Raw genomic sequence first — 13,437 nt, 5'->3', positions numbered from 1 at the left:
AGCTCAGTTCAGAGCTCTCCCCAGGTTGGCAGAGGGAGAGCAGAGCCCAGGATTACAGAAAGAAATTAGTTACAAAATCTTAGGATAAAAACTTTAGAAAAAAAGATATACATTTATTATTATTGTGATGTTTCCAGGGAGGGTAAGTACGGCCACGCGGCCTGCTGTGTTATTATTATTATTATATTAATATATATTATATATAATATTATATTTTAGGGAGGGTAAGTACGGCCACGCGGCCTGCAGTAATAATATTAATATATATTATTATATTTCAGGGAGGGTAAGTACGGCCACGCGGCCTGCTTCGGCCTGCAGCCAGGCTGCCTGCTGTGTGACGGCTCCAGACAGATGAGCGTAGCTGCCATGGTGGCCAACTTCTCCAAGCCCACGGCCGACGCCCCCTCTCTGCTGCAGCACGACGAGGTGGAGACCTACTTCCACGAGTTTGGACACGTCATGCACCAGCTCTGTGCTCAGGTAGGTTTATGAATACCAGTAAGACTCCCTAACCGGGATATAAGCGACCGTCAGGTCGCAGCGTGATTTGAGAGCAAAATGTGTAGGAGTAGTGTCCAAAAAAGTATTTGAAAAAATCTGCCTGATGGTGGCACTATATGGGACAGATCCATGTTGAATACATGAGTGTAGACATACCGTGTACCGATTTGCGTGATTTTAGGGCACACATTGTAGGAGCTGTGTCCATTAATGTGTTTTGCAAGAACCGGCCTCATGGTGGCGCTAGAAGAGTGACTTGTCTTTGTATCCAGATGGACTATACCATCTTCAGCATTTATATAGCGCCTTTATCCAAGGCGCTTTACATAGATTGTACATTACATTCACCCATTCACACAGCGATGTCAGAGGAAACCATGCTTGGCACCAACCTGCTCACCAGGAGCAGTTAGGGGTTCAGAGTCTTGCTCAAGGACTCTTCCACACTAACTCTGGGGGAGCCCGGGATCCAACTGGGAACCCTCCGTGTTCTAACGACGGTTTCTCTACCCCTGAGCCACTGCCTCCCCAGGGGCAACTAGACTAACTAGGTAGTGTTTAGTAGTAGTTCATAACTAGCTGTGTCTCTGCCTCCAGGCTGACTATACCAAGGGTCTTCAACAGCGGTTCCGGGACCCCTAGGGGGTCCTCAGAGTTGCTACAGGGGGTCCTCCAAATCTTTCTGTGATAGAAACTTTCTCCTTTTTTTTTTATCTTAACCATTTGAACCCTACCGTCCATATTCTGAGAAAAAAACTTTAGACAAAAATAGCCGATCTACAAGCTCACAAAGCCTCGCAGCTATTTTCAGCAAGGTGGTTTGGTGTAGAGGGGAAAAAGAGCAGACAAGTTCGGAGTGAAAAAGTCAAGTTTATTAAGTAGTGACGGTTCAAGTGGTTAAATATCTGAAAACACAAATTGACATGAATCCAAAATACACTGGTGATTGTGCTGTCAAACAATGAAACTATATGGAATCTATGAACAGGTTGTGGGGGTCCCTGCTTCATCTCTCTCTCTGCTAAGGGGGCCTTGGCCTGAAAACGTTGAAGACCCCTGGACTATACCATGTTCAGTGGTTGATAACTAGCTGTATATTTACAACTAGATGAACTAATACTATGTTCACTAGTTTGTACCAGTGGTACTCGACCTTTTCAGGCCGTGACCCCCAAAATAATCATATTTTAACCGGGGATCCCCCCCCCACCCCCCACCACCACCCTGACGAGCACTAAGAGTTGAGGAATTACATTTTGTAAGGCGTTGTGACTTGTGAGCATGTCGATCTGCTATTTTCACAATTTCTGCCTCTAATATTTGACAATTTGGCCAATGTTTAATTTGTCATTTTAGAGGTATTAAAAAGTCCTTAAACAGTCACTTTAGAAATGTGCAGATACCCTCTATACACTTAAACTTTATGTTGGTTTGTTTACTGTTGAGTGAGAAAACAATGTTTCACATTAAGTTAATCATCTGGGGACCCCCAGGGGGTCCCGACCCACAGGTTGAGAACCACTGTACTGGCAGACCCACAACTTCAGTTAGTAGTTACTTGGTAGATTTTGATTATTATCACAAATCATACATATTAACCCACTTCAGCCCTATATTCAGACTTTTGAAAATCTACAAGCTCACAATGAAGGGGGAGAGAGAGGGGATTTTAGAGTTTTCCCAAATGCACATTGCCTTGTGGGGTAGGAATGAAGTAACACATGTCTTGTTTGCATCTATCTAAATTTAAACATAAATAAACAAGTTTTAAAAACATTTAAAGAGGGAAGATGGCTATCTACAGTAACTGTGAATACATATAGTATTAATCTGTTGTTTCCAGTTTAAATGATCATCTAGAAAACTTTAAGGCTCTGTTAACCTTAGAATTCAGAAAGAAATCAACAGAGAAAAATATGCTTGCTCAACTCTCTTGCTCACTAAAAAAAAGTGCCTCCCCCTGGCTGAATAGCCACACTACACATTGAAATAAGATACAAGATAGCCAGGGGGCGCGGCTGAGAAATTCTGGGGGAGTGGCTGGAGAGGTACTTATAGCCACTGATAGGGACAGAGAGGTGCCCTTTTGAAGCTCCTGACGGAAAAAACGGTAACCCACTGTAGCTGTATCTCTGCCTCCAGGCTGACTATACCATGTTCAGTGGGTCATAACTAGCTGTATCTCTGCCTCCAGGCTGACTATACCATGTTCAGTGGGTTATAACTAGCTGTATCTCTGCCTCCAGGCTGACTATACCATGTTCAGTGGGTCATAACTAGCTGTATCTTTACATCCAGATGGACTATACCATGTTCAGTGGGTTATAACTAGCTGTATCTCTGCATACAGATGGACTATACCATGTTCAGTGGGTTATAACTAGCTGTATCTTTACATCCAGATGGACTATACCATGTTCAGTGGGTTATAACTAGCTGTATCTTTACATCCAGATGGACTATACCATGTTCAGTGGGTCATAACTAGCTGTATCTCTGCATCCAGGCAGACTATGCCATGTTCAGTGGGTCATAACTAGCTGTATCTCTGCATCCAGATGGACTATACCATGTTCAGTGGGTTATAACTAGCTGTATCTTTACCTCTAGATGGACTATACCATGTTCAGTGGGTCATAACTAGCTGTATCTCTGCCTCCAGATGGACTATACCATGTTCAGTGGGTCATAACTAGCTGTATCTCTGCCTCCAGATGGACTATACCATGTTCAGTGGGTCATAACTAGCTGTATCTCTGCATCCAGATGGACTATACCATGTTCAGTGGGTCATAACTAGCTGTATCTCTGCATCCAGATGGACTATACCATGTTCAGTGGGTCATAACTAGCTGTATCTCTACCTCTAGATGGACTGTACCATGTTCAGTGGTTCATAACTAGCTGTATCTCTACCTCTAGATGGACTGTACCATGTTCAGTGGGTCATAACTAGCTGTATCTCTGCATCCAGATGGACTGTACCATGTTCAGTGGGTCATAACTAGCTGTATCTCTACCTCTAGATGGACTGTACCATGTTCAGTCGGTCATAACTAGCTGTATCTCTGCATCCAGATGGACTGTACCATGTTCAGTGGGTCATAACTAGCTGTATCTCTACCTCTAGATGGACTGTGCCATGTTCAGTGGGTCATAACTAGCTGTATCTCTACCTCTAGATGGACTGTGCCATGTTCAGTGGGTTATAACTAGCTGTATCTCTGCATCCAGATGGACTATACCATGTTCAGTGGGTTATAACTAGCTGTATCTCTGCATCCAGATGGACTGTACCATGTTCAGTGGGTCATAACTAGCTGTATCTCTACCTCTAGATGGACTGTGCCATGTTCAGTGGGTTATAACTAGCTGTATCTCTGCATCCAGATGGACTATACCATGTTCAGTGGGTCATAACTAGCTGTATCTCTGCCTCCAGGCTGACTATGCCATGTTCAGTGGGTCATAACTAGCTCTATCTCTTGCCCCCAGGCTGACTATACCATGTTCAGTGGGTCATAACTAGCTGTATCTCTACCTCTAGAATGGACTATACCATGTTCAGTGGGTCATAACTAGCTGTATCTTTACATCCAGATGGACTATACCATGTTCAGTGGGTCATAACTAGCTGTATCTCTGCCTCCAGGCTGACTATGCCATGTTCAGTGGGTCATAACTAGCTGTATCTCTGCCTCCAGGCTGACTATGCCATGTTCAGTGGGTCATAACTAGCTGTATCTCTGCCTCCAGGCTGACTATGCCATGTTCAGTGGGTCATAACTAGCTCTATCTCTTGCCCCCAGGCTGACTATGCCATGTTCAGTGGGTCATAACTAGCTGTATCTCTGCCTCTAGATGGACTGTACCATGTTCAGTGGGTCATAACTAGCTGTATCTCTGCCCCCAGGCTGACTATGCCATGTTCAGTGGGTCATAACTAGCTGTATCTCTGCCTCCAGGCTGACTATGCCATGTTCAGTGGGTCATAACTAGCTGTATCTCTTGCATCCAGGCTGACTATGCCATGTTCAGTGGGTCATAACTAGCTGTATCTCTGCCTCCAGGCTGACTATACCATGTTCAGTGGGTCATAACTAGCTGTATCTTTACATCCAGATGGACTATACCATGTTCAGTGGGTTATAACTAGCTGTATCTCTGCATACAGATGGACTATACCATGTTCAGTGGGTTATAACTAGCTGTATCTTTACATCCAGATGGACTATACCATGTTCAGTGGGTTATAACTAGCTGTATCTTTACATCCAGATGGACTATACCATGTTCAGTGGGTCATAACTAGCTGTATCTCTGCATCCAGGCAGACTATGCCATGTTCAGTGGGTCATAACTAGCTGTATCTCTGCATCCAGATGGACTATACCATGTTCAGTGGGTTATAACTAGCTGTATCTTTACCTCTAGATGGACTATACCATGTTCAGTGGGTCATAACTAGCTGTATCTCTGCCTCCAGATGGACTATACCATGTTCAGTGGGTCATAACTAGCTGTATCTCTGCCTCCAGATGGACTATACCATGTTCAGTGGGTCATAACTAGCTGTATCTCTGCATCCAGATGGACTATACCATGTTCAGTGGGTCATAACTAGCTGTATCTCTGCATCCAGATGGACTATACCATGTTCAGTGGGTCATAACTAGCTGTATCTCTACCTCTAGATGGACTGTACCATGTTCAGTGGTTCATAACTAGCTGTATCTCTACCTCTAGATGGACTGTACCATGTTCAGTGGGTCATAACTAGCTGTATCTCTGCATCCAGATGGACTGTACCATGTTCAGTGGGTCATAACTAGCTGTATCTCTACCTCTAGATGGACTGTACCATGTTCAGTCGGTCATAACTAGCTGTATCTCTGCATCCAGATGGACTGTACCATGTTCAGTGGGTCATAACTAGCTGTATCTCTACCTCTAGATGGACTGTGCCATGTTCAGTGGGTCATAACTAGCTGTATCTCTACCTCTAGATGGACTGTGCCATGTTCAGTGGGTTATAACTAGCTGTATCTCTGCATCCAGATGGACTATACCATGTTCAGTGGGTTATAACTAGCTGTATCTCTGCATCCAGATGGACTGTACCATGTTCAGTGGGTCATAACTAGCTGTATCTCTACCTCTAGATGGACTGTGCCATGTTCAGTGGGTTATAACTAGCTGTATCTCTGCATCCAGATGGACTATACCATGTTCAGTGGGTCATAACTAGCTGTATCTCTGCCTCCAGGCTGACTATGCCATGTTCAGTGGGTCATAACTAGCTCTATCTCTTGCCCCCAGGCTGACTATACCATGTTCAGTGGGTCATAACTAGCTGTATCTCTACCTCTAGAATGGACTATACCATGTTCAGTGGGTCATAACTAGCTGTATCTTTACATCCAGATGGACTATACCATGTTCAGTGGGTCATAACTAGCTGTATCTCTGCCTCCAGGCTGACTATGCCATGTTCAGTGGGTCATAACTAGCTGTATCTCTGCCTCCAGGCTGACTATGCCATGTTCAGTGGGTCATAACTAGCTGTATCTCTGCCTCCAGGCTGACTATGCCATGTTCAGTGGGTCATAACTAGCTCTATCTCTTGCCCCCAGGCTGACTATGCCATGTTCAGTGGGTCATAACTAGCTGTATCTCTGCCTCTAGATGGACTGTACCATGTTCAGTGGGTCATAACTAGCTGTATCTCTGCCCCCAGGCTGACTATGCCATGTTCAGTGGGTCATAACTAGCTGTATCTCTGCCTCCAGGCTGACTATGCCATGTTCAGTGGGTCATAACTAGCTGTATCTCTTGCATCCAGGCTGACTATGCCATGTTCAGTGGGTCATAACTAGCTGTATCTCTGCATCCAGATGGACTATACCATGTTCAGTGGGTCATAACTAGCTCTATCTCTGCATACAGGCTGACTATACCATGTTCAGTGGGTCATAACTAGCTGTATCTCTTGCCCCCAGGCTGACTATGCCATGTTCAGTGGGTCATAACTAGCTGTATCTCTACCTCCAGGCTGACTATGCCATGTTCAGTGGGTCATAACTAGCTGTATCTCTACCTCCAGGCTGACTATGCCATGTTCAGTGGGTCATAACTAGCTCTATCTCTACCCCCAGGCAGACTATGCCATGTTCAGTGGGTCATAACTAGCTCTATCTCTGCCCCCAGGCAGACTATGCCATGTTCAGTGGGTTATAACTAGCTGTATCTCTGCCTACAGGCTGACTATGCCATGTTCAGTGGGTTATAACTAGCTCTATCTCTGCCCCCAGGCTGACTATGCCATGTTCAGTGGGTTATAACTAGCTGTATCTCTGCCTCCAGATGGACTGTACCATGTTCAGTGGGTCATAACTAGCTCTATCTCTTGCCTCCAGGCTGACTATGCCATGTTCAGTGGGTCATAACTAGCTGTATCTCTGCCCCCAGGCTGACTATGCCATGTTCAGTGGGTCATAACTAGCTCTATCTCTACCTCCAGGCTGACTATGCCATGTTCAGTGGGTCATAACTAGCTGTATCTCTGCCCCCAGGCTGACTATGCCATGTTCAGTGGGTCATAACTAGCTGTATCTCTGCCCCCAGGCTGACTATGCCATGTTCAGTGGGTCATAACTAGCTCTATCTCTACCTCCAGGCTGACTATGCCATGTTCAGTGGGTCATAACTAGCTGTATCTCTGCATCCAGGCAGACTATGCCATGTTCAGTGGGTCATAACTAGCTGTATCTCTGCATCCAGATGGACTGTACCATGTTCAGTGGGTCATAACTAGCTCTATCTCTGCATCCAGGCAGACTATGCCATGTTCAGTGGGACCCACGTGGAGAGGGACTTCGTGGAGGCTCCCTCTCAGATGCTGGAGAACTGGGTGTGGGAGAAGGAGCCTCTCCAGAGGATGTCCAAGCACTACAAGACTGGAGCTCCCATCCCTGAACACCTGCTGGACAAACTCATCAAGTCACGTCTGGCCAACACCGGTACGGCGGCTCGGAATTTTCAACCCACATATTTAAAGTTAACACTTATGTTGCAATGATATTTTCTCTTCAATGGTCCGTGATGCCATGGTCTCCATAGACTTCCATGTAATTTATAGTGCACGGATCATGCACGCCCATTCCTAGATGATGCACCACGTGTGTGCACACTGTTCACAACTTTCAAATCCGTTCAGGCATTCATGATTTAGCAGCCATTATGTTTTCTTCAGATGTAAACAAACATGGCTGCCGTGTTTGAAAGAATGGGTTGGTATGGGGGTTAAACATGCAATTTCTCGATCGCGATCATGCCTAATACATTTCTTTTTTTCTTTTTTTCTTTTTTAACGGCCCAAACTCGGGAAACCCGGGGTTGGCACAGGGGTGGTACCCTAACCCTAACCTTTTCAAACTCTGGAAACTCGGGGTTGGCACCAGATGTGTTAAATTTAGGGACGCACCGATATATTGCGGTATCAGCCGATGTTTGCCGCTTTCATAAGGCCTGTCTGGTGGTCTGTGGTTGTGTCATATTACTAAAGCCTGTCTGTGGGGGTCTCTGGGGGTCTCAGGGATGTTCAACCTGCGTCAGATCGTCTTGGCCAAGGTGGACCAGGCTCTCCACACCCAGACTGGCCTGGACCCTGCAGAGGAGTACGCTAGAATGAGCAAGGAGATCCTGGGGGTGGAGGCTTCTACAGGTACTAACCCTAACCCTAACCCACCCATACACACACACATACACACACACACACACACAGAGGAGGACCCTAGACTGAGCAAGGAGATACTGGGGGTGGAGGCTTCTACAGGTACTAACCCTAACCCTAACCCACCCACACACACACACACACACACACACACACACACACACACACACACACACACACACACACACACACACACACACACAGAGAGGAGTACGCTAGACTGAGCAAGGAGATCCTGGGAGTGGAGGCTTCTCAAGGTACACACTCAAGGTTTAGGCACTCTCTACACCAGGGGTGGGCAGCTTTGATGATGGAGAGGGCCACTATATTTTCACACTCACTCCAGAGGGCCACAATGCATATACAGTCAAACATAGCAAAAATAGCCGATCTACAAGCTAAAAAATTGTAGATATGCTATTTTTGAATTGGAATCCTAAATTATTGTTTTGCTATTCTTGAATTGGAATCCTGAAAAGTACATTGTTTTAATTTATTTAATTTCAAATTCATTTATATGTTCTTATGTTAACTTTATGAACTTACCGTAAATACAAATACATTGGACATGAAAAAGACAGTACTAGTCATTAAGCTCCTAATATAGACGGAATTAATGAAAGCTGGTCATGTTTGCATGTTGGAATTGTAACAGCTGAAATCAATAATATATTATTATAGTATATTAACCTGAGGGCCGCATTTAGTGAAGGTGGGGGCCGCATGTGGCCCCCGGGCCGCCAGTTGCCCATGTATGCTCTACACTGAGCACACACCCGGTGCGCATGTCCGAACGCACCCTTCGATACACTCGGACTGAAACACCAGCAGAAAACACTCTCCCGTATATAGAGTGGTGCAGTCAGCTCTCTTTCTTATAGTTCACCCACAGAGGGGCTGTATATAGAGAGGGGTGCAGTCAGCTCTAAACAGGTTTACCTTTACATCAGTAGTACAATGGTGAAATGTACGAACCAACATGTTTGCTTGTACATAGAGCATTCTCCTCTGTCTAGACATATCCTCATCATCCTCTAGGGTGTCTGTAATAATGTGCCCAAGATATGTTGTACTTTTCGACACACACATAGTTTGCCCAGACAAGTAAAAAGCAGGGAACTTGATTTCCAAGTCCTCCTTAGTTCTACAGATCAGCACCATGCTCTTCTTAGCGTTATACTTAATATCAAAGTCGATACCATAATTAGTACAGATATGATGCGCAGTACTATGTATTAATGGTATTATGTATTAATGGTATTATGTATATATATATTTATAGGGACCAACATGCTCAGTACTATGTATTAATGGTATTATGTATATATATTTCTATAGGTACCAACATGTATTAATGGTATTATGTATATATATATTTATAGGGACCAACAGTACTATGTATTAATGGTATTATGTATATATATTTATAGGGACCAACATGTATTAATGGTATTATGTGTATATTTATTCATAGGGACCAACATGTATTAATGGTATTATGTATATATATTTATAGGGACCAACATGTATTAATGGTATTATGTATATATATTTATAGGGACCAACATGTATTAATGGTATTATGTATATATATTTATAGGGACCAACATGTATTAATGGTATTATATATATGTATTAATGGTATTATATGTATTTATCTATAGGGACCAACATGCCTGCTACGTTCGGCCACCTGGCTGGAGGTTATGATGCTCAGTACTATGGTTACCTGTGGAGTGAGGTGTTCTCTATGGACATGTTCTACGCTCGCTTCAAACAGGAGGGAATCATGAACCCTAAGGTCAGGAGACACGCACACACCGCACGCACACGCGCACACACACGCACGCACGCACGCACGCATGCACGCACGCACGCACGCACACACGCACGCGCGCGCACACACTATGGCATTCACAAATAGTGAATTTTAGTATTCGAAGTATTCGACCTCAAAGTATTCGAATAGTCGAATATTCGACAGTACTGGCCAAACTGTCAAATATTAAGTAAGCAAGAGGCAAACATTGTGAAAATAGCAGATCTACATGCTCACAACGCCTTGCGTTGTGAGGCGTTGTGAGCATGTAGATCTGCTATTTTCACAATAGTTATCTGCGGAACCGAGTCACATTAAATGTAATACCTACAATTCCAAGTGCTTGTCAGGGTGGGGGGTCCCCAGTTCAAATATGTTTATTTTGGGGGTCACGGCCTAAAAAGGTTTGAGAAGCCCTGGTATAGAGCATTAACACATTCATCCACCAGGGGCATTGACAACTCATTCTTATGACGCACACATCAAATCAAACTCATGTATATTGTACGTTTCCAACAACAACGGTCAAACCAAAGTGCTGAGAGGCTGAGCAGCCTGGGGTGTGGAGAGCAAGGGCTCATCACAGTCTTGATTTTGTCGACTAAAACTATGACGAAAAATGTTTGTCGACTGCGTTTTTTTCACTGACGAAAAGTAAATAAAAACGAACTAAAAACTAAGCTGTGATGGCTAAAACTAAGACTAAATATATTGACAATTTCGTCAACAAAATTAAAACTAGACTAAAACGTTAGGGAGGGACTACAAGCTCACAACGCGTCACGCTGCGACGCGTTTTGAGCTTGTAGATCAGCTATTTTCAGCTCGCAATCAAGTGTAAAATCAGTCATTACGATGCCATCAAGGCCTGCCAAAATACATTTTAGTTGACTAAATCAACTGTAGATTCAGTTGCCTAAAATCTTATGATATTTAGTCTTCTAAAATCAGACTAAAACTAAAACTTTTCAGGTGACTAAATTATGACTAAAACTAAATGACATTTTATTCAAAAGACTAAGACTAAAACTACATCAAAAGTTGCTGTCAAAAACAACACATCAGTCCCATAGCGTAAAGGAGAAGTCCTTCTAACGCTATGCTATAATGGACCAGAGCTGCTTCACCCCTACTAACGTGAATGAACCCATTTAGGACGGGAAGCCCTGTTTGTAACTCTTACCTTTCAGGAGGGGAACTCCTTTTGGGGTTCTTGTTGCTATGTACAGTATTATACAGCAACATATCATAACTGTCAGGCAGAAACCTCATATCTCCCAAGTTCCAAACACGTTTTTTCGTAAAGTAAAGCCCTGCTTCATCACATCACACAAGACTGTCGCAAAAACTTGTGAATAAATGTATGTTACGCCCTTATATGGTGTCTAGGGTCAATAGTGTCACATAGTGTAAAAATAATACAAGCGTAGTGGACGAAAAAGGTTGACATTTATTGTGAGCAAACAAGGGTTAAATTAAACTGGGAAAACTCAACTTCAGGGTGGCCAAAGCCAAAAAATGCCCTACCTGGAAATACAAATGAGCTAAACTACACACAAAACAAAAAGCACAATCTAAGCTCCTTACCTAAACAAAAACAATCAGAAAAGGGGGGAATAAAATAAATGGCGGCACACCCCTACATGTTTCCCTTTAAAGTTAGGTTCTACAGTAAGTTCTATGAATGGATTGAATTACTAGTCTGTCTTTAAACACACAGTATTAAAGGTTTACCTAAGCAGCCTCCAGACAGTGATGGATGGCAAAGGGGACTGAAGGCTGTTCTCTCCAGGTTCTTATAGTGGCTGGGTTAATGTATCATTCAACACAGTTTCATTTCACAATTTCAATTGTTTATACATCGTTTTTAAGTCATATGTCTCTATGAGCCACTATATTGTTGTACTGGGGTGTTTCCTTGCAGAACGACTCATCCCCCTGGCTGTATGTTGGTTCTGTTCCACTGTTTATGTTGACATTCATCTCTTGGAGGGAGGTTTTTGTCAGGGGGAGCTCAGCCAGAGCTCTTAAAGGACAACTTCGTTTTTTTTTACAACAAGGGTTCATATTTTAGATTGTAATTAGAGAAAAGAAAAAGTGAGTGTTCTATTGTTTTATCATGTTTACCGTGCTAAAATGTGGGGCATGCGTACGCATGGGGGCACGCGACTAAATATGTATTTTTAGACACAATAAGCCAGCAGTTTCTTTATTGCTATTTACAGTAACACTTCTAGCCCCCATAAGTCACATCCAACCATGAACGTTTGCGTTGTATCTTGGGAATGGGCTTATACTGTGTAAAATGACATATTATATAATGCTACTTGTACGCATGCCCCCAACCACTGAAATAAGAATCTCTAAAACAATAGAAAGAAGTAAATGAAATAATTTGAACACTCATCTTTTATATTCTTTAATTACAATCTAAAATATGAACCCTTGTTGTAAAAAACTAAAGTTGTCTCGTTAGTGCTCGTTAGTGATCTCTTATCAATCAAAGCATCAAAGACAACTACCTGTTTGATGCCTGTCATAGAGGGGATTGGGGAATGCCTAGTTCCCCTTTAAATAGTCTTATTTGCATATGTAATCATCTTATTTGCATATCAGACCATGTGACATCTGCTCTCTACCCCCCCCCCCCCTCCCCCCTCCCTTGACCTCCTGACCTCTTGGACCCTGCGTTGACCTCTGACCCCAGGTGGGCCTGGCCTACAGGAAGTGCATCCTGTCCCCTGGCGGCTCATTGGACGCCTACGAGATGCTGAAGAACTTCCTGGGTCGCGACCCCAAGCAGGAAGCCTTCCTCCTGAGCAAAGGACTAACGGTGGAGCTGGAGGCCGCCGCCCCCTGTCCCTGTTGACCAATCAGCAGGGCCGGTGTGCACGCGCTCCCCAGTGACCCACCACCACCACCATAAGCCACGCCCCCCACAACGCAGCCGTCAGCAAGACTGACGGACGGACGGACGAACGAGAGGAATTTTCTAGAGAATAAACGTGATTAATAATTAATTATGCATCTGGAATGAATAAATGAATACAAAAAAATCTTACGTTTTGAACTTGTGTGCTGATTTTCTTTCTTCTTGTTTGTTTGTTATTACAGAATTTGGAATTTAGTTTGGAGGTTTTTAGAAAAACTCCAAACTACATTTTCTCTTTCTCATTGTTGCCTTTAGAACAGGAAGTAGAGCAGTTTTTTTCAGGCCAAGGACCCCTTAGTTGAGAGAGAGATGAAGCAGGGACCCCTTAGTTGAGAGAGAGATGAAGCAGGGACCCCTTAGTTGAGAGAGAGATGAAGCAGGGACCCCTTAGTTGAGAGAGAGATGAAGCAGGGACCCCTTAGTTGAGAGAGAGATAAAGCAGGGACCCCT

The 13,437-nt window shown here is 43.8% G+C and overlaps 1 protein-coding gene across 3 annotated transcripts in view; it reads left to right on the top strand.

Moving 5' to 3' along the window:
- thop1 (thimet oligopeptidase 1) overlaps positions 1-13,082 on the top strand; it is a 155,468-nt gene extending 142,386 nt beyond the window's left edge. For all 3 annotated transcript variants that reach the window (XM_080732412.1, XM_080732413.1, XM_080732411.1), the window contains 5 exons: positions 282-483; positions 7,337-7,523; positions 8,099-8,227; positions 9,901-10,037; positions 12,763-13,082. In XM_080732412.1, the coding sequence (XP_080588538.1) occupies positions 282-483; positions 7,337-7,523; positions 8,099-8,227; positions 9,901-10,037; positions 12,763-12,924 (817 nt within the window). In that variant the 3' untranslated portion in view covers positions 12,925-13,082. The remainder of the gene's footprint in view (positions 1-281; positions 484-7,336; positions 7,524-8,098; positions 8,228-9,900; positions 10,038-12,762) is intronic.
- Positions 13,083-13,437: the final 355 nt, after the last annotated feature.

The sequence above is a fragment of the Nannobrachium achirus genome (genome assembly GCF_963921795.1).
Source record: "Nannobrachium achirus genome assembly, chromosome: 1".
Lineage (NCBI taxonomy): Eukaryota > Metazoa > Chordata > Actinopteri > Myctophiformes > Myctophidae > Nannobrachium > Nannobrachium achirus.
Note: the sequence above shows the minus strand (reverse complement) of the source record. Positions and strands in the feature narration are given on the sequence as shown.